Source organism: Falco rusticolus, chromosome 5 (assembly GCF_015220075.1).
Source record: "Falco rusticolus isolate bFalRus1 chromosome 5, bFalRus1.pri, whole genome shotgun sequence".
NCBI lineage: Eukaryota > Metazoa > Chordata > Aves > Falconiformes > Falconidae > Falco > Falco rusticolus.
This window is the reverse complement of record NC_051191.1, coordinates 88,229,275-88,257,255: the sequence shown is the minus strand read 5'-3', so window position 1 is coordinate 88,257,255 and position 27,981 is coordinate 88,229,275. Positions and strand designations below refer to the sequence as shown.

Sequence of the window (27,981 nt, the reverse complement as noted above, 5' to 3'; positions counted from 1 at the left end):
AGCTCTCTTTACATCTCATGTCCTTTCTTTGCTCTCTCCCATCTGGAAACGTGTGCATTTGGTTTTGTAACGTCATTAGATACCGTCACGTGGTGAAATGGTTACAGGAGCTATACCTGCAGCTCTGAAATAGGGATTGAACATCCAAAGGGCCAGGAGACGTTCCTGCTGTACCTAAGTTGTGTAACTTGTTTCCTAAAGAGTATTAGACAGGAGACCAGGTCAGATTCTCCAGTACAAACTTCATTTAAAGGATACCAGGCTGGTTTTCACCAGACATGGCAGCATTAGTCCTGCCCTTTTTTCTGAAGGGTGCTGACGTGCTCACAAACTTTCTCTACATGTGAGATGCAGGGCTGAGAATCCAGGCTAGATCTGTGCCTGATCTCACCCTCTATATTCACTGCCTCATCAAAAAATGCTGATTTAGCAAACCCAGAACACTGGGAGAAAAGGGCTGGGGATAGGGTGGTGTTTACCTGGATTTGAATATTTCAGCTGGGATATTTTTGATACTGTTAGCGTTCTGTATTTGCCATCTCAGCAGTGAACGTGGCTGTCAGTCCTGTTGCAGACAGGAGGTTTGGCAGCGAAACAGGACCAACCAGCATGGGGAAACCCCTTTGCTCCATGTGCAGCTAGTGCTTGTTTTCCTGTTCATCTCACATTATGGTGCTGCTGGTAGGGATGGCAGTCACACCTCGGGAGGTTCAGAGGTGTGATCGGGCAGGGTGACCCTCCTTCTGGATCTCTTGCATCTGTGCTGCAATTGTGTGAAATAAATAAGCTGTCAGCAGGACTGAATTGCTTGCTTGCCTTATGCAAAATCCGAGAGGGGAACAGCTTCCCCATTTTGCTCTTTCATCTTCCTAGGGTGCTCCACTTGGTATTGCATTTTCCTTACCCTTGCTCTGGTCAGGTAGTTTCAGATACATGAGAGGCTAAATGAGAACAAACTCTCTTGTGAGATTTATTGCATCTTCTGCTTCTAATCAAGCCAGAAAAATAGAGCAACAGACTTCCTTCTATAATCCTGTTCTTTCCACTCCAGTCCCGGTTGGAAACCCAAAGTACAACAAGGTAGAGGAATGCAGCAAAAAGAAGTTAAAACAAATGCCCTGGAATCTCTAAAAGGAGCTTGGTTTTTTGCCTGAGGCGACAGCTCATAGTTACAGAAGGGTTGTGGGGGATTCTCCTTTTTCTCAAAAGTTTTCAGTTCCTCTTAGGGTGGGTTTTTTTTTTCCTTTTTTTTTTTTTTTTTGTTTGTTTGTTTTATTTTGTCGTCATCCCCCCCCTCCATTTCAATAACTTTATTGCCAGGATGGCAGTACACACATGTTGCCAAAGTCAATACATCAAGCGCCTGTGCCTAAGGCGGGCTTAGGAGCGGTAAATGGGAAGAGCTGGTTTTGATCTATTGAGCCCATTATTCTACCTTCCTGGCTCGACAGCGAGCACCAGTCACACGCTGCTGCCCAAGGTTTGCTGTGTAAAGCCACAAACGGGGTCTGAGTCAGGAAATTCAGTTCCAAATCCCAATAGCTCCAGTTTGGGGTGCTGGGGTTGGCAGGCAGAGCATGGCGGTGGAGGCAGCCCCCCGGCATTGCTCGCAAACGTGCTTCAGAGGCGCAGATGGAACCAATGTAGTAAATACAAAGAAGGGCTAGGAGTCCTAATTAGTCCTCATTTCTAGCCTGCTAAAACACCCGTCACTCTGCTGCAATAATGAGATTTGAGAAGATTAACTGGATACTGCTTAGGCTCCTCAACATGGCAGCTCAGTAAATGTGCTGCTGTTCAGCCTTAAGCCGCGGTTGCAGCAATTACACCCTAAGCAGGTTTATGTCTGGTTAGCGCTTGCATGGGAGTTGCCCAAAAAAATCTGTGGCAGGAATGGGTAATCTGGATGATTCAGAAGATGGCAAGCGTAGGATCACTTCAGTCAAGTTGCTGCCATGGCATCATTTAGGGAAACATTGCCATTTGGGCACAGGGAAAAGCAAGGGCCCCAACCCTTTAAAAAAGCTCTGGTTTATTTTTTGTTTCTAAGGGATAGGGACTTTTGTACACATGTCCATACTTTTCCTTTCCAGGAGCAATTTCAGCTGGAACCATGATTTGTGTTTTTTTACCCGATGTCCTAAAGTGTCACGTAGCCTTGCTCTGCTCAGCTCAACAGCTGCCACCTCCCAGCCTAGAGGTGGGTGGAGTGAGTCTTGTTTTTGCAGTTTGTGAAATATTTCAGGATGTAAGGCACTCATTAAATTATTGATGTTAGCTCTTGGGCATTACAGACAGACATGAACTGCAGCTCTGGATCCTAAGGGCTTTGGAGGCTTATGCCTGCCCTAATAATGGTTCCCTACTTGGGATTTTTCATGCATCTCTTACTACAGATTTGAACTCACTGTGAGATGGTGGGAGGATTTAGCAGGTGGACGAAGGGTGACAGCAAGGCTTTTCTTTGCAACGTTATATACCTATAAAGCCAATTTAAGTGAGGATTGGTAGAAAAATGGGGGAGAGACATGTGTTTTCTTTGGGAGAATGGGGAAAATCAGAATAATGTGTTCCTGCCTCTTGACAGAGACTGTTTGCAGGATATAAAAAGATTTTGTATAGTTGTGATTCAGGGGACAGCGCGGGTGCACCCAACATCAGTTCTTGTGCTTAAGGGAAGATATTTTAGCCTGTAAAGTGCCTTAATTTCCATCCCTTTCCCCACTTCTGCCTCCTTGAAAAGAGGCTGATAGCAATAGCACCACTTGCTTTACCTCTTGGCAATGCCGGTGTAGAGTTTGGGACGTTCAGTGCAGCCTCGTCTCTGCAGTGCTTTCAGCCCTTCAGCTGGGCTGTGGTGGTGAGGAGCAGGACCTCAGTCAATGGGGGACAAGGGACAGAAGGCAGCAAGAGCGGCACTGAGTGCTGCTGAGATCTCTGGGTGGCTTTGGGGGCTGCTCGCAAGTTCACAGGGAGCCGAATGCAAGTGAAAACCGGGATATGGCAGGAAAATCCTCTCCCGTGTCTGATGAGGGGTCTTGTATTTGGGTTTGAATGGGAAGTGTTCAAGAAGCTTCTCCCTTTGCCTCCCCTTCCCCATCCTTCTACCTTCAGGACGTTGTGGTTGTGCACAAACCTCCTGCTTACTATGGGGGTGAGGAAGGGGTGAGGGCCACCTCTGACCCTCTCCTTCCCTTGGCAGTTTTCATGTTAATTAGCTCGTCCCTAGGAGACAAGCCCACAGCCCGACAGTGCGGTGATTCAGTGGCCAAACAATGTCCAATTATCCCGGCCCAGGGAGCAAGAGGCCAGCCCCTGGCACGTGGGCTCCATGCCCCTGGCTTGGTAGCTCCTCGAATGCACTTGGCCAGGCCAGTAACGCTGCTTGGGGCGATTTGACACGTGTCAGCAGTTTTGGTTGAGTGCTTTTCCGAGCTACCAGCAGCACAGTTGTCTGAAATGTTGGGAAGAGCTCCATGCATGCCCTGGGTAGTGCCATCCACTCCGTGCCCTGTGCCAAGGCAGTACCGGTGGCTCGAACAGAGCGTGGATGTTCACATGTGAAATGAGATTTTGTACCTTCAGCATGGTTTCCTTTATCCTGCATCTGGTTTGGTGACCTGGCGGACATGGAAGCAGTTTAAAAGCACACCTTTTGCTTTTCCCTTTACATTCTGGTGTTTGGAAGTGACTCAAGGCTGAGCTTCTCAGACTGGAGTTGGAACTACACAGAGCAAAGGTGGTAGGAGCTACACTGGTGGCATGCTGCAGGCTACGGCAAGCTCTGCTCCTTCCACTGCTTGACTCAGAGATCTTAGGCTACTCCTTCTTCTTCCACATTCTACTTCCCTCAGTGGTTAGATGATGCTGGTATTGTCTTCTTTTCCATACAAAGTTCTCAGTATTATTATTGTTTTTATTATTATTATTAAATGTGGAGGGTCTCAGCTGTTTTCGTCACCCAGTACTGAAAAGTGGGCTCCTGCAGCTGTGGGGAATGCCGCACTGGATGACAGTGGGGGCAGAGAAGGGTGGCACTTGCCCAGCTTGCCTGTCTCAGGCAGCCCCCATACCAAGAGCCTCAGAGGGAGGTGTGAGGAACACCAGGGTGGCATCACAGACCCGGAGAGGAAACTTGCTAGTGCTTCCTCCTGAGTCAGTGAGGCCTCTGCCCCGATACATGATGATTTAGCTTTGAAGAGAACGTGACAGCCATTTACCCCCTAACCTCTGGGTCTAGGAAGTGGAAAAACAATGCAGCATCTATCTGAAATAGCAGAAGAGATTACCCTAAAGTGGAATTTGGCCAGGATGCTGTCCTTAGTTCTGCTAATCTTTACAAAAAACCACACATGCACACACACACACACAAAAAAGACAAAGAAAAAGAAAGAGAAAAAAACACCCCTGCTACAAAGACTTTCTGCAAGAGTGCAAACTTCACTTTATAGTCTCTGATTTGGAAGGGAGAATATGCAATAACACAGCTTTCTCTTTGCACACCATGGGATGTGGTGCGTTACTGGATCGGGGAAACGACTGTCCCTTACAAGTCACTGGCAGCAATTTCAATTTATTCTGATTTTGGCACCAGACTCAGTCTTAGGTTCATGATAGAAGCTAGTGATAATATCCAAATAAACAGCTGGGAGGGAAGAAGTGTGGCAGAGAAAAGGAAAAGGAGACTACAGGGGCTGAATGGGGAAAGGGAATAAGGGCAAAGGTGGAGTGGAGAAAGCATGTGAGGAAATTCCAGTATGTTTGAAATGGAGGAGAGGGAGGTTGGAAAAACTAGCTTGAGAGCAAAACTGACCTTATTGGAACAACTGGAGCCTGCCAATGGATGGTGGGAAAGAGAGGGCTATAAGTGGGAGCAAGATTCAAAATCCTGGCATCTTTGGTAGTAAGGATAGGATGAAGAGTTGCTTTTCTGGGTGCAGCCAGCCAGAGGATAGATGGGAACAGCCTTCATCAGAAACAGCAGAGAGTAAAGGAAAGGTGCTTACAGTGCCAACAACTCTTGTTATCCAAAACTCTTCCAGATTCTTACCCAAAACTGAGCCAGTGTGAGAGGTGAGGGAATTATTTCTGGCTCCTTTCAGCCCTTAAGCTTGGTTTTGGAAAGTGCAAGGACATGCCATTGAGTTACTGCATTGAGAGTGATGCAGTTTTTCATCAGCTAACTACATTTTTTCATTCCCCCTTTGCTGCCTAACTCATGTTAAAATGAACTTCAGTCTCTGATCAGCTCCAGAGTATATGGGTATGAGCAAGAGCAGCTTTGTCTCGCTTGGATAAGCTTTCAAGACTTAACATTTAACTGTGCTCAGCTTCATTGCCTGCTGAGGGCATGCAGTGCCTCAGCTTCCTTTGCTTTGGAAGCCTGTGCTATGAATCAAAACTTCTCTGGTTTTGTAGTCTCCAGTATGTTTCTGCTTTTAGATCATGCTATTTGTCGCCCTTTGAGAGATGAGAAGGGGATGAACTCAGCTGGGTGGTTTTTTTCCTCTGAAACCCATCAGCCATGTGCTAACATCAGGATACAGGTCCTGGCCTGAAGTGTGTGGCTCAGCTGTGCTGGCTGCGGAGACCTGCAAAGGCAAAGAGATGATTGACTTATACAGCAGTACTGTAGCTATCAAAATGTAAGGAAGTTTGATTAAGCATGATCTCAACGCCCTTTTCCTGCAACACCCCTTCTTGTGTTTGCAACGTGTTTGTTAGTGTCTGAAAGCCCTTAGTACAGCAAGATCCAGGAGTCAGAAAGACAAAAGAAACACAACCCAGAAACCCAACTTCTTGGCATTTGCCTTTGAAGAAATGTACTGCATTAAAAGACTTTTTGTTGTTGTTGTTGCTTCCTCTCTCCTTGCTTCCTCCAATCTTTGTTATTCCCCGCAACGACTGTATTTACTTATTTGCCTCTTCCCAAACCACTGGACAGGCAGGGTCTTCATCAGGGAGCAGTTTACAGGGCTGCTGGAGTGGGCAAAACAATGGGGCTTTAATCAGGGCGCCTCCAGCAGCCGCGGCTGGCCAGAGGCTTCTCTGAATTCCCAACACGGAACAGTTGCCTCTTTCATGAAGTGCCTGTGGGATGAGCACAGGATTGCTACACCCAAAGTATTTTCATGCAGCAGCAGCTCTCTGAAAGGAAACGCTGCCGAGGACACCGCCTGGCCTGCAACGCCCCAAGCTACTGGGGTGTCCAGTATGAGAGCCTCTTTCTTCCAGGCCTGTGCTGTGTTTGCCTTCCACATGCAATTTGTGAATAGCTCAAGTCTGGAAAGTGTTTAGGAAAGCATCTAACTTTTCTCTTAAAGGAGAAAAAAAAAAAAAAAGGAGAGGGAAAAAACCCCCATCAGGGGTAATGAAATAGTTTCCAATGACTTGATGCAGTGTGGCCAAACCATTTGTAATAATTTCCTTTAAATTCCTTTTATATAGAAAGAATTAAATATGAAATCATGAATCAGGAAGCAGTCATCCTGCCAGCCAGTGACATGTACAGAGAGATCAGAGCAAAGTGAGAAAGACATAGAACAGCAGGAGACTTGCAAAAACCTTTTTTAGCCCTCTCTTTTTCTTCCTCTTTTTGTTTAGTGTACACATCCATGTAGTGCTAACATTTCTTACCCAAAAGAAGCTGCGGGAATCTCCTGCTGTTCCTCGTCTCTCCGATGGCAGCCCTGAACCTTCCTGTCTTGATGTGTCTCATCTGTCTGTGTTTCCTGATGGATTTTGCAGTCCCCAGATGTTTGGATACCTGATTCATCTCAAAGGAGACTGTGAAACATTAAGTATTTTTAAATACCCAGCTTTATAATTGCTTTGTTTAACTTTGCAACATTCTGAACTCATATAAGGCAATAATAAAAATCAGTGCTGTTTTCTTTCAAAGGATTTTGCTGTTGCTGCTTCTAAATTTGTGTGCGAGCAACAGATTTTGCCTCTGTGCTAGCAAGGTTGTAACATTCCTGTTTTCCAAATTCATATTTTTCCAATACTTTTTTTCCAAACCCTCTATAAAGATCCCTGTCAGGAGTGCCCAGGCTGTTGTGTAAAAGAGGACTAAGGTTACCCAAATGCTACCAATTCAAAGTTAGGAAATTCCCCAACAAAACCTGGAATCAGAAGAAAAAAAGACCTTCTCTTTGTTGTCTACAGAGATCTACAGGTCTACGAAGCTGTGAGTTACACTGGAGTTTTGCGTATCTCAAAAGCCTGCCTGGATTACACTCCAGAGTTCTGGCACTGGCCTCTGCTGCCTCCTGCCCAAAGTGGGAGATGAAGATGCCTGTCTGGACCCTAGCTCATTTTGAACTGGTTCTTCTCAGATTGCTCTGATCAGGGCTGAATTTGAAGTACAGACGCCTGAGTTCCAGTTCCCTGAAATCCAGGGTGTTTAGCTGCAGGGGTTTTATCTGAGTCTGTCTCTAGCTTGGCTCCAAAGGAAGGGAGAGTAAATACTACAGGCCAGGAGACTACAGATGCAAAAAATTATAGGCTTTAAAATGTCACTAGCTGAGCACATAATGGATATTCTTCAGATTTTATGATTAGCTGTTGTGTTCTGTTGGCCAATGCTGTCTTACTGATGAGATTTATAAAGGAGTCTCAGGTCGCAGCCGGGCAAGCTAGGTTCAAAAGTGGATTCCCAGGGAACATTACTATCTTTTTTGTGATGCTTCCTTTGTTTCTTCTGAGTGGGACAAACTTGCTGATGTACACCTGCCTGTGACTCCCCCCTGCTTTACCATCTCCTCTTCCAAGTCCAACAAGACATCGTTCACCCAAATGTCTGCTTGCACACTACACAGCCGAGGGGGTTATGAACCAGGCTATGCTGCTAAATCGTGTCATTATGCCCAACATTTCAGGATCTAGGGTAGTGGATTCATCCAACTGACTCCCATCTCTACCCAGAGCCATCCTAAAACCTGGGATGGCCTGCATGCTGCATGTGAAGCCAGGCTCTAACTCTACATGGGACCAGCTGTGCCCAGGGGACCAGGGCACTGGTCTGTACTCCATAACAGCTGTGTCTGCGCTTCGTGCATTTGTTTTGATGTGTCTCCCTGCAGCGGCTTTGCTACTCTGCTCAGGTGGCACAGCTGGCCTGACTCAATGTCCCCTGCCCGGCTACCCTCTGGTGCATGAAGCTATGGAGTAGAAAGGAATGTCAGGGCTGTGTGGCAGAGTTGGATGGAGCAGGGCTCTGCAAGCCAAGGGATCCGGTTAGGAACACATTCCTTGGCTGCACATTGCACAGCAGGTCTTCCCTAGCATGTGGCTCTCAACACCTTGTGTCCCTTCAAGCGCTCCAACACACAGGGTCTCTCACAGTGGGACACAAGAAATGTAAGGGATTCACGTGCTGGTAGAGAAAGGGTGTCTTCATTTTGTTACTGGGGCTCTGAAAAGTTTTCCAGCACCTTGCAGCACTCTGACACCTTGCCACCATTTCAGCATACTGCTTTTTGCCATTGAGCTCCTCCAGAAGCACAGGCTGTGGTGGCATCGGACCAGCTTCTGACCTCAGGGACACCAGTATAAAGCTGGGATGCTGCAGCCAACTGGTGTGGAAGTACTTCAGATCTGCATATACGGCAAGTGTTCCCAGATGTAAAGGGGCTTATGATTTAGGCTGGTGAAACAGCAGAACAAAAGCAACGTCTACATGACGTGGGTACTTGCAAATCTCCCCTGTGACTAAGTGCTTCCACAACATCCATGCTTTCCCTGTTAACACCAGAGTGAGCTACAAATAGGCTCCAGGGAACTCCAAGGAATGCACCGGAACACAACTGGTGTCAAGACTGTAAAAAAGAACCAATTTTTAGGTGGATTTGTCAACAGCAGCTAGCGCTACTGTAATATACTGCAGCTGGCATTGAAGATGGTGGTAGCACCAACTCCTATAGAAGTAGATTGTGTTGGCCTAAATCTCTTGAAGGACAGACTAATGAGAAAGTATTGGTGAGACTGGATGGGTATCAGAGGAGCACCCAAGTTGAAAGCTTTGATGACAGTGCCTGGATGGGAGGTTCTGGAGACCTGGAGACAAGGCATTGTCTGTTTTAAGAGTGCTTGACCGCAGTATGACCTTCCTTAAATGAAGCCAAGCTGCAGACAAATATGATCTTTTTTGAGACATGCTGCAAAATTCCTCCTTGGCCAGGGCCCTTTTCTGCTGTAATTGGAGAAAATGAATTAATAATAAACAGAGAGAGAAAAGCATCGTGGTAGGAAAAGATCAACTGAACCTGAGACGTGCAGAGCAGAGAGCAGGAAGACTCTCTGCTCATTCCGAAATACGATCACATCCTTAAGGTGATGGCTAGCAGGGAAGCGCAGCAGAGCAGTGCTACTTGGGCTCGTCAGGCTGAAGCCAAACACCTTACTAATTTCAGATGCAGATGAGAGGCAACGGCTGCTATTTTGCAGCATGTTGGCGGGCAAAGTGGAGAGGGCAGGACAAATGTCCTAGAAGCCCTGAGATCCCCCTTGTACAAACCCTTCGGGTGGGCAGAGGGATGATGCTAAGGCAACCCCTCCTGGGTGGTGCAGGCTGAAAGTGGTTCCTGTGATGGGGCAGAGAAATACGGCCGGTGACTGGCAGTTTCTCCCATCCCTCCTTGAACTGCCCTGTGATGCTGTGACAGGAGGGAGACACATTTTGTGGGTGTTTGCCACAGGTGACAGGAGATGCCTAGGGTAGGACATGCCTGTCCCCCCCCTCCCTGGACTTCAGAAAAACCATTTCCACTTGAAGTGGAACAGCTGTGAGGGCTGTGAGCTCCGACAGCCCTGCAGTCTGTTGGCTCAGGAGGCAGCAGCAACACATATATTTTGAGCCTTCCTCCAGACAAAGTGGGGAATGTCAGAAGGGGTGGATATCCATCCCAATATCCGAGGAGAGCCCTGAGTTCCCAGCATGGTTTCCTGTCCTCCTGGCAGCATCGGCAGCTGCTGGTTTGGAACAAACAGTCTGCGTGTCCCTGTGTGAGCCAGGGCAGCTGGAGGTGGATTTGTTTTCTGTTGATTTCATGGCAGTGTTGCTGCTTCAGGCCACTGCCTTGGTGTGAGGAACAGCAACATCCTAGAGGAGACACCCAGTGAATTGCTGACTGCTCCACGGCTACCCAATCTGCATGCCCAGCGTGGGAAGCGGTCAGACCACCCTGATGGCATCAACAAAGCCATGTTTGCTGACATTTCAAGGGAACAGAGACGGGAACAAAAAGCTGGGAACAAAACCTAGGAACAAAAGTCTTTGAACCAGTTGAGATCTGCAGTTGGAAGATACGGGCTTGAATCATAAATGCCAGATCCAAGCACCTTTTGGCTGGGGAGGGATTTTAAACCTCAGGCCAGCTCCCAAAGGTGGGGCTTGACTTTAGTCTCCATGGCAAGAAAGTGATGCTGAAAACGGAGTGCCCTGTGAAATGAAAACAAAAGGTAAAGTAAGGAAACCAGTGGAGAGTTGAGGAGATGGAAGAAGTCAGAAGGCAGGGAATGCAAGAAGTATAACTGATGTGCACAGACAGGACATCTTACCCAGTGAATTCAGGCCTCCCCTCCCACCCCCCACCAACCTCACTTCCCTGAAACTATCAGAAATAATGCAGTTTCTCCCCAGATGGCCTCTGGGTAGCTTCTTGCCATTATTGTGGTATTTAGTTATGAGAGAATCATTCAAGAGAGAAAAAAAGAGAAGAATGAGAAGTGAGACCAAGCCACAAAGTGTGGATCCAATTCCAGACATTCCCAGGCACAGGGATACTGAAGTCTGGTCTTTTGGTACAAGACTAACTTTTAGGACAGCCAGCCCAAAAGGTTGCTCCAAGAATCTGATCAGCAATATCTGACTCAGATCTCTGACTTTCTGCCGTTTTAGTCCACGTGTCCAGATTTTGGCTAGAAGTTTGGGTAGGGAGGGTCTTTCTGGTTTGGTAGAAGCTTGGGAAGAACTGAGCCTCTCCCTGAAAAACACATCTGTGTGAGACTTTCAACTCGACTTTCTGGGTCAGGAATACTGATAAATCAGTTGCAATTTCTGCGTGCCTTACCAACTTCGGAGCTTTTGAAGGTAAGTTTCTCTTCACCAGGTGTTCAGCTACAAGAAAACTGGCTGTGTGTTTTAGCTGCAGAGCAGGAATCAAAGCTGTGGGCTCTAACCCTAGCTGATCCACTAGCTCGTTGCAAGACCTCAGGCTGCCAACTCATTTCTGTTTCTCATTTTTTGCACCTATGGGATGAGAACGATATTTCTCCTCTGTTAGTTCATGAGTCCTTGCCAAGGGGTTAGAATTTTGCTGATGGAAGCAAAGCACGTTCTGTGAGACTGTGCTGGGGTTTTATCCTCGCAATGAGGGACATCAGATACAAGCAAGATTCCAAATGAGGTTTTTTTGTATCCTGAGGGTTGAAAAGCAAACCCTAGGATGCTCACTTCCTTATTCTCTCGCTCACTGACAAGAAACACACACAATATTCTGGGCTTCAGCTTGCAAGGAACGGTGCTGCCATCCTCAGAAGTGTACAGAGAGGAGCAAACACTAACCAGTCACTGATGATATCACTCGATATCCATTAGAGCCAGGTCCCGCTTTGCACTGTGCTCCGGCTGCCTCTGCCACAAGGATTCCTTTCAAACCGCAATGAGAATAAAAACCCCAGAAACTTCCCCAAAATAAAAAATCTCTAAAAGGTTCTATTGCATTGAAAATAATAATATGGAAGTGAACATCACCTTCTAGAAACAATATATTGGAGTATTTCTTTGGTTGAAAAATCGAACTGAATCCGATGAAACAGTTTGGTTCTGTGAAATGCACTCTTTCCCACTGGAAAATCGTTTTGCTGGAAGATTTTCAAGCAGCCTTTCTTCCCGCATGCTTTAGTATCCAATTTAAACTCCAGCTGCTGGTTGCGGCTGTCCCTTGTAGTAGCGAGTGCTGGCATTATATGCTTTCCTTTACAATTAACACAGCAAGGTCTTCTAGGCGATCTCACCGTGGCTTAAAAGGCATCACCTGATAATGGCATGGGAAGGCCTGGAAGATTGTTTTGTCATTGTCACAGCGTCCAGTGCAGGACCGTTCCCTTCAGGGTAATCTCCTGCCACATTTTAAATTTCCAGGCAGCACAGTTCCCACCCCCTCCCTTGAGAAGGCGATTCTACATGATGCTATGTCTCACTCTTAGGAGGTTTTTCCTACCATTCAACCTAAATTTCCATTCAGCCACTCCTAGTTACAACCCCTTGATCATCCAGAACGAGCCGTTTCCCTCGGTGGTATTTATACCCCGTGCAGACCACTGTTGTGCGCGTTCGTTTCTCTCCTGGTAATTCGGGCCAGCTGTGCCTCTTCACCACCACCACTTTGTTCTTCCTCGCCAGTCAGTCCCTGTAGATCGTTAGTTTCTGCTCCTTTTCTTTTCCTCCTCCCCACGTGCAGCAGGGTATCCTGTTTTCCTTGTAACTGTAGCCACGCTACAGGGCTAAGAGATTGAAGGATTTTTCTGTTAATAATCCCCACACCCTTTTCCTGGTCAGTACATTGCTTAAGAGGGATTGAGGTAATTCATTCATGAATAGCGAGCCGTACGAAGAGACAGGGGGAGTGTGATGGGAAAATGTGAGCACGGTGGAGCCTGTTTCTCTGGAGTGTTCCTTCGTCAAAGTGCGGGTTTGCTCCCAGAGCAGCTTTGGGAATGGGGTCCCATCCTGCAAAGCACTCACGGGTTTTAGCTGGCACCGCCGGCTGCTAGGCACCTTCCAGAAAAGCCACCGACACTGTGTAGGCTGGAGCTCCCTAAAATAATCCGGGAGACCTCCTCTCCCTGTCCCCCATCCCGCTCTTGCGTGCGAGCAGCGGCACAGCTCCAGCGCAGTCCAGCCGTGCGGGGCGCATCTTCTGCGGCCACAAGGGCTCGCCTAAATGTCAGCCCTGCGAATTTCAGCATCCCTGGCCAACTTCTGCTGTGAGAACGTAGGTGGGCTTTTTTCCTTCGCATCTTACACCCACACCGGCTGTCAAGATTTTGCAATTGCACCTCGAGTAAGAATTTCTTCTTGTGTGGAAAACTAAGCCCCAGTTCACTCTCTTGCAAGTCTGCTGGCTCTGCCAGACTTGGGGCCACATCTGCTGCTGGCTACAGTTGCATAAAGCTGGAGTGATTTTGTCAGCCTCTGTGGCAATTTATGGCCAGAAATTGGAAGTGTAACCCTTTGCTTAGCTCCTACAGTGACACAGGAGGGTGAAAGGATAGGAAAAGAAGGAGAAAATCACGTTATAACAATATATTTTATTGAAATCCCAGAGGAGCATTAAAAGCAGTAGTTGAGAGTCTAAGGGGCAGGTCCTGTTCTGGCTCTTGCTAAGGACCCCTTAGTAAACCCCCTCCCCTCCCCACCCCACCTATTTGGCCATAGTTTTAGATGTGGTATAGAAAATGCTGGGGAAACCTCTGGTTGCAGGGGAAGGTGTCCCAACACGGGCCAGCTTCTCGCCTGGTGCAGGAGGCTGAGGGAGCCGCGTGGCTGAAATGCTGCGGAGCGCAGGGAACGCCGCTGCCACGGCTGGCTGTGCTCCTCGTGCCTCGTGCCCTGCCCCTCCATGTACCCACCACGACGGAGCCTGTAATCACAGGGTCCTGGGCTGTGTCTTATACTGTGAAGCAAACTGATAACCTCCCGGTGGGAGCTGGGACAAGCCCATCAGCTCCCCTACCAGGACAAATGCAAACCTTGAATGCCATGGACCAGGGGAGGTCCGGAATGATGTCTGGTTAGCTTTTCCCTTCTCTGCTGTGGCAGTGGCTCATGCAAGGGCAGTCTGCGGAGCTGAAGGGCTTCAGCTTGGCATAAGCCGTGTTCTGCAATCGTCATCCAGTTTCTCCACTGTTGATGAAACAGTGCTGGCAGCGGTAAAGATTCCTCCATTTGAAAGAATAAAACTGAAGGCAATGGTCTGGTGTAAAGGTCTTGGCATCTCCCACAGCTTATGACAGCGCCGCTGGAGCACGGAGGCCATGGCTGTAGCTTTTCTTTTGTGAGCTTACATTCCTTAGCAGTGGGAAATCAGCAGCTGTAATTAGTCTCTGATGTTCTCTGCTAATAAGTGATTTCTCTGGTACTTGCAAATACCGGCATCCCCGAGACACAGCTCTATTGTTTTGACCTTTTATCTCTTCTCTCTCCTCCTCATTGAGAGGGACCCCAGATGTTCTTCAACACTGCTAGGAAAAAAAATACCAACATCCACCCCTGCTCCTCCCCATTATATCCCTGTCTCCACTACCATAGCGGGTTTTTTTTTTTTTTTTTCCTCCGGCGCTGTGTAGGAAAATGGCTCCTGCTAGTCCTCATGGAAAAGGACACAGATGCCATCAGGAAGCCCATTTGCTTTGGGAGGAAGAGGGACCTGACATCAACAGGAAGAGCTGTGCGGCAGGGCTGCTCCTGCCTGCGAGCGAGGGGGGCCCTGAAAACAATGTCAGCTGGCGGCTGAGGACTGGCGGGCAGGAAACGCGTGCACGCTGGTGTGTGCTGTGCAGAGGAAATGATAAGCGCTACCTGGCCTGAGTTGGAGCAGAGATAGCATGGTAAAAAAAAAAAAAAAAAAAAAAAAAAAGAAGGGGGGGAAGGTTGTTTTTCTTCACACGGGTTCGGAGCCTGTCCTTTGCCAAATGGAAAAGAAAATAAAAGCAAAATATGGAATATATCAGGGATCCGTTGGGGGGCTTGGAAACTGAGGAGTGCAGTTGTGAAGTGACTAGATTTACTACTTCAGTAACAGCTGGATATTGCCTTTTTTCCCATTGTTAGCACTGAGAATGACCCTCAGCTTGATAACCCCTGGCATGCGTATTTGTTGAGAGATGGAGGGAGGGAGAGGCTTATATCCTATGTGGAACTGGGGGGATTTTCTGTGGGGGAGGAGAGTCATGGGGACAGCTGCTCCTGCTGGGGGCAGAAGGGCCTTGGGAATACAAAGAAGAGTAGTGTATAGATAGATATCTCTCCTGACTTGTCCCTGCCAGGTGAGGGGACAGAAGACTGGGGAATAAAAAGATACCGTCATACTGGAATATTTTATTTGGCTTTGTTACTTGCCTGTAAAAGCCCTATTGTGCCTCATTTCATCACTGGCTTTGTGTAACGGAACTAGGTTTTTTTTTCTGATACCCTCGCCCCTCTGGCAGGCAGTTGCAGAGGTACAACCCGGGCAGGTTAGCTCTGAGAAACCACGGCGTGTGCTCTGGGTGCATCCCGGTAGTTACATACCGACATCCTGGGGTGGAGGTAGACACAAACAGCAGGGCAGGAAATATTTTCTTCTAAACAATCCCAGTCCAGCATCAGCCTCTAGAAGGCTGGGAGGCCGCGCGACACCATCTGCAAATGCTGTTCTGCCTCCTCTGCTGTCCTTGATGACTCTCAGAGGCTTGGAGAACAAGCAAGCTGCCCTCTTGCAACATATGCGAAGTGCTGATGTGCCACAAGGTTGATGGATGGAGCAGAGCTCTCTTCCCTGCTGTTTCTGAAAGAAGCCCTGAAGGTGCAGTGCCACATCCAGATGTTGGAGCCAGGCTGCTCAGCAGCTTGTTTTAGAGCTTTTTACCCTCCCTGGTATATGTTAAGCAAAATACGATCCTGGTGATCAAGGCTGTAAGGTATGCTTTAGAGGACTGCAGCCTCTGGAGAGGGAAAGGTGTAGCCAAAATGACCCGTATCGCATGGGCTACCTTTCTTCATTAAGCTCCCGAGTGAAACCGATCCCTTGAGACTGGTTTTGGACTTGCTGATGTAGAAATCCATGCGCGCCTGAGGAATCCACCCCCAAACCAACAGCTTTCCTTGGCTGAGGGTAAGGACTTCACCCAGAAAGACCTTCAGCACAGCAGCAGTGTGCAGGGCCATGCGCTAGCTACGTGCATTTGGCTGGGACAGGGGAGCAGGGCAAATGGCTGTGGCCATGGCTTGTTCTCTGGCTGGCTAAGCAAGCTTCAACAAGCAAGAGCATCAGCATATGGCGATGTGTCCCCTGTACCTACGACACCAGCCTAGCAAGGCTTTTGCAGCTTTTGGCTCTGTAAATGTCACCTTCAGGTATTACGTTTTGATTGACGCCTTATTTGACAAAATTAAAAAAAACCTATTTCTTTAAGAGGAATTTCCTGGTAATGCACATAAACCCCCTCTCTCACACACACATATATGCGTCCATAAATGAATATGGTTGCATATGTAAAAATACATGCATATATCTATATATATACACACACATACATGCTGATATATACATAGATATACCTTTATTTATGTATAGAGGTATGTGTGTCTGACCAGGTGCTGCTTCTGGCTGAATTTTCTCCATGCTGCTGGGACACAGAAGCTGAGCCCACAGGCTGCGGCAATCATACGCCCTGGGCATTACTTAGGATGAGTAGAACAGCACCTTGTTTCACCAGACAAACATCAGCGATCCAAGTCACCCACAGCTTAATCCTCTCCAAATAAAGACTGACCTGTTTTCAGGCTCCTCTGAGCAGGGCTGGGAGGAGCGTTCCTAGGTGACCTTCCACTGCCAGCAGCAGCCTTAATTCTCCACTCTGTGTTCAACCTCACAACATCATTTTATGTGCCTGTAAAGCTGGTGAAAATGCTTCTGTCATTCCTACACCTCGTTTGCTAGTATTTGCATGCCACAGTAAGAAGTAAGAGTGGAACAAGCAGATTTTTTATTTTTTTTTTAAACATTGCTGAATTCAATGGGATTTTTTGTATGAGCGTGGTTCTTTGGGTCAGACCCAGACAGCCTTGCAGTGAAAACACTCAGTCTAAATATATGCTCAGCAACTGAGCAAAGATGGAATGGATTTTGTGCAGCTTGGCTTCAAATTATAATGACTGATTATTGCTAGTGCCTTCGCATGTTTGTTTTCAATCAGATTGACATCATAAAGCCTTATTTACTTTTTCTCTAAAGTCTGTTTTCATTTGCTTTTCACTTCTCATTTGCAGCTTTTACGGGTTTGTATTTAGGCTCCTCATCTGTCCATCTGTGATATATAATGATCCTCAGCAATTTTCCCTGCTCTTTGCCCTAAGTTGTTGACTGTCCATAAAACAGCCCATTTGGAATAACCTCTGGAAATTGCTGTACCACTCTTCACTAGGAGAGCCCTAGAGGCAAGATCAGTGAGAGGCCTGAGCGAAAGAACATTGCTGCATAAACTACTGTCAGCCTGCATCCATCCATCAATGTGACAGAGGGCAAAATAATAAGAGAAAAGATATAATATGTGCCATGAGATTCAGCCATGCAATTTTTCATCCATAGGAGGGCTTGGTCCAGGACCATCTTCTCAGTTACTTTGTACCTTGCTACCAAATATTAACCTGGGCTCTCAGAGGGATGATTGGCCCCTGCTCCCCCTTTCACACACCTGAGCTCGTTGGCACTGCCGTTCTGCATTAGCTGGCACAGCTGGATGTGTGCTTTAAAGCTGTCATACATACTTGTAAATGACTTGCTGTGCAGCAAGCATGGCAGGAGAAGGAGCGCTGATGGACCTCTAGCCTATCCTTGCACGTTCGAAGGGACAACAGAAAATCCCTGGGAAAGAGTAGCAGGGAATGCTGTAGAGCAGCCCACTGTGCTGCAGCACCAGTCTTCATGAGACAACTGCCCAGCTCCTCGCTCCACCCTGTCTCTTCACCAGCAGGGTACCAGCAGCATCATTTACCCTGAGGCCTCCCAAGAGCATTTATTTGGGAGTTAGTTGCTTTGTCCCAGCATGCCATCGCTGTGAAAGTGGACTAAGGATCTTTCTAACAGCAAGACAGCGTGACAGAACAGAACAGAAAGTACAGACAAATTCTATATCTTACTGACATTGCTATAGATTTCAGTGGTGGTGTTTGTGAAAGGCATGGTAAACAGGACTTCAAAATTGTTTAACTAGTAGCTGATATTTTTCAAATGTCCATCAAGATCTAAGCACAATTTCTTTCTAACTTCAAAAGGCTTCCTTATAAAGAGAAACCTGGAATCCCTATTGCCTGGCATGCTAAAGTCTGAGGCAAAAAAGAATAAGGGACAAACTAGCACTGACAGCCAGGTAGGGAGTATGTCTTGATCCCCCTGAGTTGCCTTTCTCCAGATTCTGGCATCCTAAGAATCCCGTGTAAGAGTTCCCATGTGCCAAAGGAGCTGTTGGTTTCTATGCTCTTTTTATAATCAATAAATGGGTGTAATAGCTTACAATTCACCCTTAGAGTATTTTCAGGACTGTAAGAAACTGAGCAAGTCTCCATCAGCTAGCAGGGTCAGGTAAAAGATGGAGACCGTGCACTGTTTGTTTTCTAACTAGCTCCCAAAGCCCTTGTAAATGAAAACGTGTAGGTCAAAATCTGTTGAGAGGAGGAGAAAACTTACGAAATCCACATATTTTCCTTGCTTTTTTGCCAGCAGTTAAGTAGGTTAGCATGGCTTACATTGGTGTCCATGCTTAAGGAGAGCAGAGAAAGGAAGGAAAACATGATAGTGTGACACCTGCAGCCCATAAGCTTGTTTATTGATCTGGATGAAAGACAGTGGGCACTCCAGAGACTTCAGATGGAGCCCCCATCACGGGCTGTCCATCCCGGTGCTCAGCACTTACCTGGACTCTCCCCTTGCAGGCTGCTTCTCCCAGCTCCCTTGAGCTGCAGCATTGCCCTGCTCACTCCTATGCTCCATCAGCGCTGACACAGCCTTTGGATTTGGTAACATTTTTAGTGTGTGTCATCAGTAATGAGGTTAATGGCAGAATTCCTGTCTCACAGTCTGCTTATCCTCATAGGAGCTAGGCGTTTACTGAGGCGAAGGTCAACTCATTATATGCAGCTTCAAAATGACGCTGATCTTTGCTATACTTAGACGCAAGTCCCTTCTCTGAGACAGCATATATTGTCCCCTTACTCCCACCTCTGGAATTAACTGCCCCAATTGCTTGTGCTGTGGTGAACAAAACACCAGACAATATCCACCCTGATCTGCTGTGGATCAGAGTTAGGATTCAAATGGCAGGCTGAGGACGGGCACAGCTCATTGACCTGCCCTGCAGAACCTAAGCCACTGCTTTCCAAGGTGGCTGTACCACAGTCACAAAAGTTAGGAGTGGAGATATCCTGTTCAGTTATCTGGTCTTTTTTTTTTTTTTTTTTTCTTTTTTTTTTTCAGGAAGCCCACAGCAGGATGTTTTCCTAACAAAACTATTCTAGTATTTAGTGCAACCTCTTTTCAAAAGTGCTTGCATGACAGAATTTGCCAGCTAAGTCAAGGTATTTAGTCATGTTTTGGAGGGGCATGGTGACTGCTGGGGCTGAGAGTCAGAATTCAGTGTCTGCTTGTGCAGTGCTTTCTCTTAGTTTTGCTTTTGGGTTGTTTTTTTTTGGTTTGGTTTTTTTTTTTTTTTGATGTGTGGTGTTGATGAGCCAGCCAGGTCTGCTGCCTGCTCTTTAATTTCTGCCTGGAACATCACAGTTGTCAGATCTGCTCTGGAAAATCGGGTGTTCCTACATATCTTCTTTAGATATGCCAGGTGTAAGCTGGGTATAATATCAATGGGAAAAAACGCTCTTGGTAGCGGTGCCATCGACTTTATTCAGACTCACCCTGGGCCTGCAGGCTGTGTTGAAATGCATTTGCTCGGAATCAGCGTGCTGCATCCCCAACAGCTCGGCATCTCCACTTCCCGCCAGGCCACGGAGGGTGATGCCTCGCAGCAACTGACAGATCTGAGATCCCTTTTTCCTACGCCTTTGCTCACCAGAATCACAACAGTGTTCAGGGTGGTGCTTTCATCGCAGGGAACGGCACTGTTGTCCTAACCTTTGTGACACTGCAGAGACATTTCCCACAGAAATAGGGGAGAAAAAAAAAAAAACTTAAGTGTGTGACTTCCGTGGTGATTCAGTTGTGCTGTCCATGCAGAGAGGATCACCTCAGCGCCAGCTATCTGCCTTTTTTAAACTGTCTTTATGGCAGCTAAGGGGGAAGAGGCGAGGAGGAGGAGAAGCTGATTTGTTTTTTAGCCTGTTTGGTGGTGTTTGGCTGCCTCACACTATTCAAACACAGGTGTGTGTGCGCGGGGGGGTTGTGGTAGCTCAGTGCTAGCAGCCAACTAAGCGCTGAAATTTGATGGTGAGACAGTTTATTTTTTCTTCTTCTGTAAAATGAATTTAGTGCTGGTGAAAAGTATGCATAGACATCCTGGAGCCTGAAGCCCTCTGTTTGTCCTTGTAGCAATTACGTCCAGGCAGGGCAAACCCTCCCCTTCCCCAGCTCTGCCAACTTCATCTCTGAGCAGGACTGATCCTCTGCAGTGATTTCGGATGCTGTGGTCCCTTCCAGCTCCGGCCACCACTGAAAAGGAGACAGTGGAAGGCAAAGGAGATGATATGTGGGGGCACGGCAGGATTTATCCTTAGCTGCCACGGATTAGGGCTATGCATTGGGAGGCAAACTGGAATCGTGACTTCTGTGCTGGACCAGGGCTCTGGCGAGCTGCAGGGAGGAGAGCACAGCTTGCTCTCCTCTGGAATCTGTTTCCCAGCCAACCTTATGCCTAGTAAAAATCAGACAAGATCAGCAAAAAAAAAAAAAAAAAAAAAAAAAAGAAAGAAATCTAGTGAATCAGCATTAAAGCTCGTGATTTACAGTAGGAAGCATCAGGAAATGCAGAAAAATGTCACATCAGAGATACTGACTCTCAAGTACGTTCCCATTTATACAATATTGTTCCTTTCCTGTGATTGGGAGGCCAAGTTAATATATTAGTATGTTCTAAAATGCGTACTGGTTTGTTATTTTTGTTTGTGCAAAATAACAACTTGATTGGGAAGCCAAGTTAATAGTATATTCTAAAATGTGTACTGTTTTGTTATTTTTGTTTTGTACAAAATAACAACTCTTGCTTAGTACAGACTGGAACGCTTATTTTTTAGGAGGAAATATTTCTTAATTTAGCCATGTAAATTGAAACAAGAGACTCTTTTGACCTTTATTGTCACGCTATTGACATGTTATGATAGGAAGCATGCACTGCTATTGAGGGGAATGGGCAACAATGCAAAAAAATACTAATATGTAACAAAAACAAAATGGTGGAATAAAAATGCCCACAACTTTTTTTATGGCTCAGAATTCATTTTTAGGAGAAATAAAAAAAACCCTAAAGCTTTTTCCTGCAAGACAAACATCAAAAATTTGGTGTTTCAGGTGAAATGAAAGGTCTGCATTTACCCTCCCATTACTTGAACTAAAGTTAAAATAAAATTAGAGAGGATGTGAAACCTCCTCCACGTGGCATAAACCAACCACCAAGGAGGACCTGAGTAGCTCTGTCACTAATTTTTATCCTTGCAAGGAGCCCTCTGAGAGAACAGCAGAAGGTTAAAGACAAAAATGAAGCCTGCTGCTGTCCTGCCCAGCTCAGTGCAGTGCAATCTGAACTCATGGCCCAGTCCAGGTTAATTAACCTTTCACAGTCTTGCTGGACAGTATTCACAGGGACTGGTTAGGGTAGCTGGGTCAGCAGCCTCCTCCCTAGGGTCCTTCTGTAGCCCAGGGAGACTAAGGGTTTCTCCTAGAAGTGGTGGCCACAGGGCATTGATGGCATCTCCTGCTGGACCAGGGCCTTTCTCACTCTTTGCTGGTTTTGGTGGGAGGCCAGGAGGCCATCCTTCCACCGGTCATTAGATGTGGTGACTGCCTCTCTTCCTAGTGCCCCCTCCTACTTGGGCTGTTTGGTGATTTAGGTACGTGCTTAAAGGTCTCCCCGGCTTTGATCCAAAATGCTCAACTTTGTGCCAGGTGGAGCCTTTATCAGGCAGGCAAAGAGTGAGCCCCTTGGAGGGGAGGTTTGGTGGGTGGTGGCATCATGGCTGGGAAGGGACAGAATAAGGAGAGCTCCCCCCATGCCAGCAATGCTGGGAGGTGAGAGGCTCAGTGCCCGTTGCTGGCACTGGAAGCCAGAAGGGTCGGAACGGGAGGGAGGTGCAAGGCTTGACCTAGCAGGAGCAGCACACGGTGGTGGGGTCACGGAGGTGGCACGAGCTGCGGTCATGGAAAAGACCCTGGTGAAGGTGAATGTCTGTGTACGCTGAGCTCAGGGGTGATATCCAGTGAGAGTGGAACGAGTTACTGCGACTGCCCTTCTGGTTTATTTTTGTCTAGGGGAAGAGAAGTATTGTCTTTTGTGTGCAGTATGTTTATAACTCAATTTCCCTTCTGACTGATGCCTTGCTCCACGCTCTCTTCTCCTCCTCCATCTGGTTTCTATTGTAGTTTTAAATGAGGATAGTTTGGCTGTCTGGCAGAACAAGCGGGGTCTGTGTGACACCAGCTGCCTCTTCCAATTTCTCAGCCTCCAGCACAGTTTTAATTATAGAAGTGTCAAGACTGGGGACACCCCCCCCCCTCCCCTTTCCATGCCTGCATGTACATGCACAGCCCCAGCTACAAAACCCATCCACGTCTGATCTTCCTTCGGGAGAGACCCAGCCCTGTGATTTATGTGTGCCCTATAATGCCAAATTCCCTGTTGCAAAGCACGTGCTAGAGGCTGTACCTCCCCGCATTCAGGGTTGATCAGGAGCCACATCTGATATAATCAAACCACCTCAAAACCATGCGAGGGAGATGCTCGCTGGTGCTCTAACCTCACCTCCCCCAAGTGCCCGAAAGACTCAGCTTTGTAGGAGCTCAGAGCTGCTCAGGAATTTCAGAGCTGCAGGTTCTGCTCAAAGAAAGCATTTGTTGTGCTCCAGTTTCATACAAGCGCTGCATTTAGGGGCTTGCTTCGCAGAAAGCTGATGCAGTCCCTTTACCTCCAGGGATCTGAGGTCAAAGTCCGTAATTTTCGGTTGCAAGTGAAATGTGTCCTGTGTTGTTGGCACACATTTTGGTGTAACTGGCAGTTTCTCTTCATAAGAACCAAAGAACCTCGTATGGCAGGAAATCATGTACATGGTGAGTGAAAGGCACTGGCAGAGACAGGTGAGGAGCCCAGGGCTGGAAAAGCAGGGAAGACTGCAGGTCTGCAGTACGAGACACCCGCAGAGCTCAGTGCATATTGTCTATCTGCAGTCTGCAGGTTGTCTGCACCGTGGAGTCTTCACCTGCTTTTAAAAATAAGTTGAATTTTATACGTATGCTATAGATCGCTCCCCTCAGGCCCCTTTTTTTGCTTACTGGTTCTCGGCAGATGGATCTAGCCTTCTCTGGTTTGTGTATAAGAGGTTTGCTTACCTGCCTGAGGCCTCTTGACCTAGTTTATCCCAAGGAAACTTAAAACTCAGCATAAAAAGAGTATGATTTAATAGGTCTTACTTTCAAGAGGTCAAATTAGTCACAACAAACATCAGTATATGCATTTTTAGTTGGTGTGTTTATTCTTAACACTGAAGTTTTAAGAAGTATCTAACAGGGCACCATGGGCATGGACCCCATTTTTGTGGCAGCTAGGTACCATCATATGAAGTTTGTCTGTACGAAACACCCTTTAATTTTTAAACAAACTTTGTCACATGGCTGTTCTGATCAAATAGGTTTTCTGTTCAATCAGTTCTCCTTTTTCCAGGTAGCATGGAATGGTTCACCCATTCTCCACCCAAATAGAACTGAAGTGAACATGGTTCTGCGTAGCTTTAATTTTTGCTGTTTACATTAGATGCATTCCCGTAGACCCCTACCAAAAAGGAAATGTTAATATGCCATGTATGCATAGCTCCTGCCACAAAGGTGGCACAGCCTGACCACCCAGGAATGAAGAAGAGGCTTGAAGTAATTTCCCTTGCCTTTTTTTTTTTTTCTAATTCTGGCATGCTCATCGTCATATGATCCGAATTCCCTATTGCAGCCACACATAATCAGGTCTTACTCAGAGATAGGAAGTTCCTCTTTACTGATGCGTCACTTGGGCTTTTCTTGGTAGGATTTTAAGGAAATTTCATGCTTCCCTTTTGCTCCATCTCCTTCCACATCATCTAGTCATCTTAAGAAGTAGGTGCTGTACTCAGTGAAAGGAATGCTTCCCATATACCTTCTGGAAGGCACTGATGTGTCTTCTCAAAAAATCCTTGAAAGAGTATCCTATAGCTCTGCAACTGCTGTGGACAAAGCTTTGACTCTGTAGACTTCACCTGTCCACTTGGTGATTTCATGGTTTCACATGAACGTTGTTGTAGTAGGCTAGAGCCCAGGCCAGAAGCCCGGCCATCAGTCTTAGCCCAACAACCTGAGGGTCCTAAACATCAGCCCAAGGGCTTTGAGTGTAACACAACATGACTAATGTGCCTGCATGATGAGTCCCTGCTCAAAACCCCCTAAAGTCAACTGTTCCCTGTTGTTTTGGAGACGCTCCTTTAACTGAGGAGAATTAGTCTGTTTGGATCTTTCAGGCTTCCAAGTAATCCCTGGTACTTTGTGTACTCCTGCAGTTGGGCTGGCCAGCTGAGAAAGGACACACAAGAAGGACCTCTGCCTCCCTTGGTAGGAGCTGGGAGGCAGAAGGGTAGCACTTTCCAGACCGACTGTGCTCAGGAATAGCGTGCCACTGAGGTAGGGACTAGCTTGGGAGCCCTTCTCACCAAAGCCTGTGCCCTGGGCTGCTTCGTAGGGGCAAGTTCACCCATGAGCTGGCTCTGGTCTCAGTGGCACCCATGAGAAATACAATACCGTACCAGCTGGTTTTTGTTCAGGCTGGCCTTGGAGTGCTGTCCTTACATGCCAACTGCTGAAGCCCACTTTCATATGTCATTATGGTCCTGAACTTCGAGCAGAAGACCTCAGGGAAGGTCCAGCCAGAGGCAATATCTCTGTGGTGTTGCAAAGACGCAGTAATTGCTAAGCCTGGATTTCCAGCCAAACGTGTGGCTTAGTCTGTTTTCTTCCACACAGCTTCCCGAATGCGCAGTGCAGCAGAGTCAGCACTACAGCGAGGAACTTCAACTTCTGCATTTACTGACTTTTGCGCTTATGGCTGTGTGAAGCATTGCATTAAATATACACTAGTTTCTAGTACCTAATAAGGAAGGGCTCCCTTACTGTTATTGTTATAGTTAGGGTTGTTATAGTACTGGGGACAGGGAGGCTTGGTTTGACCAAGAGGATGAAGGTTTCCTATACCTATATAATGGGGGCAAGAATAAACATACACTTTGGGTCCAGGTCTGGATATAAATGTTGTGCCTCAGGCTCCTCTCAGCTTTAAGGCTGGTTAAGTCTTTGGCTCATTATGTCGATGGAGTTCTTTTGCAGCCAATGTCAAATTTTGTCAGTGTGCAGATCTAGTCAATATTTGAACTTTATACCCCCTCTGTGGGAGTTTATGAGCGCTAAACTGTGGGTATATAGGCTTATATGGAAGTGTGAATGCTTCTCTGATTTTTATCCAAGCCAGTCAGACCTTTTGGCACAATGCAGCGAGGCTGGAGCTCTGTCTTGGGGAGGGGGGACGTTCCCAGGACCTCAAGCTTTACTTCATGCTTTCAATTAGAATGAAAATGCTTCTTTTTTCTGGAAAGAAAAGAAAAAGAGAGATAAAGAAAGCTTACCTTTCTTCCCACAATGTTTCTGTGACTTTAGGGATAGTCACTGTCATGTTAATGAGCGTGGCATGGCACAACCATAACATGTCCTCACTTTGCAAACTGGCTACGGCCACTTTGTGGGCTTTATTCTTGGTTTGCCCTGTATTTCTCCCATTGCTGTACCCTTCCCTTCATCTGCAGAGAGCTTCTGCTGTTGTTTCATGAAACTGTCTCCACTGTGGTGACTTGTGGAAGTTCTCGGTGTGTATTCATTGGGCACCTTGCCTTGCTTTCCTCTCCTAGTCCCCTACGTACTGAAGAGCTGTGCGGAGTTCATCGAAACTCATGGCATTGTGGATGGCATCTACCGCCTCTCAGGAGTGACATCCAACATCCAAAAGCTGAGGTAAGGGCAACCTCTCAGTGCCAGAGGGATGTGGTGGCACTGATCAGCACCTTTTCGCTGTTAGTCCCTCAGGTGTAGACCGGGGCTGGCAGAGCTCACGATCATGCAGAAAATAAACTGTCTCTGAAGCTGGTAACAGGGAAATACAACATTTCAGGGATTAGTCCATGAACAACAAAAAAAACCCGACCAAAACCCCCCCAACCACAAAACAATCTCCCTGTGCAGCTGTTAATGGGAAAGGCACGGAGGGTCTCTGCAGAAATGCTAAGTTTTTCTCTCTCCAAGACAAAGCGATCTCTTTATATCAGGTTGAGGTTCACTCATAGGGCTCTCGGGGAAAACAGAGACTAGTTGAAACCTCGGGGCTCGACCCCTGGAGACAACCTGGGCCAGGCTGCAGAGACATCTCTGCTTGCCCGTTTGTTTTTTTCTTCTAGCTGTAAGAGCACTCAGGGTGGAGTACTGGGATGCTAAAGCTTTTATTGGCCTACGCTGTTGTGTTTCCATGTTGTTTCAGACAAGAGTTTGTTTCTGACCAATGCCCGGATCTGACAAGGGAAGTTTACCTCCAGGACATCCACTGCGTGGGGTCACTCTGCAAACTGTACTTCAGGGAGCTGCCCAACCCTCTCCTCACTTATGAGCTCTACAAAAAATTCACGGTGAGAGCCTCTGCTGTTCTCATTCCTCTCCAGCGGTGCGGATGCATGTTCCTCCATGATAGCTGTTTGGGATTCACTCCAGTGCCCTGGCTTCTGGTGCATCTATCTGTGTAAACACTTCTCAGTGCTCTTCCCTTCTCATCTTGTGCTGGCTTTCTTTCCCTGTCCTTGTTTTTTTTCCACCATTTCATGTTTATTTCTCAGTTTCTCTGCTGTTTCCTCCCCTTCATCTTGCTCATTTTTTCACCACATTGCTTCCCTGCTGTTACTTTTCTCCCCACTGTGCACCTCCTCCGAGAACTAATTCTCTTTCTTTTCCTCATGACTGTCCATCACTGAGTGTCTTCTGGGTCACCTGTGGCTTGTGATCACAATCACAAAGTTTCCTCCTGCCTGTCCCTCCAACAGTCACTGACACCTGCACAAACTGATGGCTCAGCCCATGTGTAAAGCACCATCTTTTCTGCTTCTGTAGCATTTTTCACACAGTTTGTCCGAGTGCAAATGATGACACAGGTTACTCCAGCTATGGCATATCAGGTCCATCGTGATCATGTCATAAATACAAATGGCAGAGGAAAGTGGCAGCTGGCCAAGCAGAAATCTCTAACCATGTTTAAAAAGATTGTAATTCAAAGAGTAGTTATGCGACTCTGCAAAACAACCATAGATTATACATGGATATAGCTGGAGCCTAGGAGCAGACTGCGGGGGAGCAGAAAAATAAGACCACAAAGCCTGAATTTTTAAGAGAGTTAGCTAACTTTGATGACAGATAATATTTTATTAAAAGGTGGCACAGCAAGCTATGCTTCTTATAGTTACCTGCTTCTTACCGCTCTAAATCCACTTTCGGTTGTTTATGACAACAACAAATTTAAATCCAGCTATCCAGGCAGAAACCTTACGTGCCAGAGGTGTGACTTTTCAGCTGAAAGAATTCACCAACTTCTTAAAACAACTGGGGGTGGGGGGGGTGGCAAAGATTGTTTTCTCAGTGTTAGAAACATCCGTCCTTTGTTAAGAATTTCTGTCATCCCACTCTTTCCCATTTGCTGGGACAGACATCGCCAAAAATGTCAGCAGTTGCAGAGATTTTTTGCAAAATCCTGTCCAAATGAAACGGGAAGAGGCAAGTAACCTTCGCTTCAGGTGTCGCCCTCTGCATCGCCTCTGTCCTGAATCAAGCGCTTCCAAGTGGCACTGCTATGGCACAGACGGCGCGGAGAGAGATCCATGGGGTCCACAAAGACTCTCCCCAAAGACACCCTGTTGCCTGCTGTGGGAAAAGGCAGGCACATCTCTGCGAGGGGGCTTGC

The 27,981-nt window shown here is 47.0% G+C and overlaps 1 protein-coding gene across 1 annotated transcript in view; it reads left to right on the top strand.

Moving 5' to 3' along the window:
• Window positions 1–27,981, top strand: part of ARHGAP31 (Rho GTPase activating protein 31) — a 60,887-nt gene that overhangs the window by 10,791 nt on the left and 22,115 nt on the right. Inside the window, exons 2-3 of the mRNA XM_037388728.1 lie at window positions 25,895–25,997; window positions 26,518–26,662. Of these exons, the coding sequence (XP_037244625.1) occupies window positions 25,895–25,997; window positions 26,518–26,662 (248 nt within the window). The remainder of the gene's footprint in view (window positions 1–25,894; window positions 25,998–26,517; window positions 26,663–27,981) is intronic.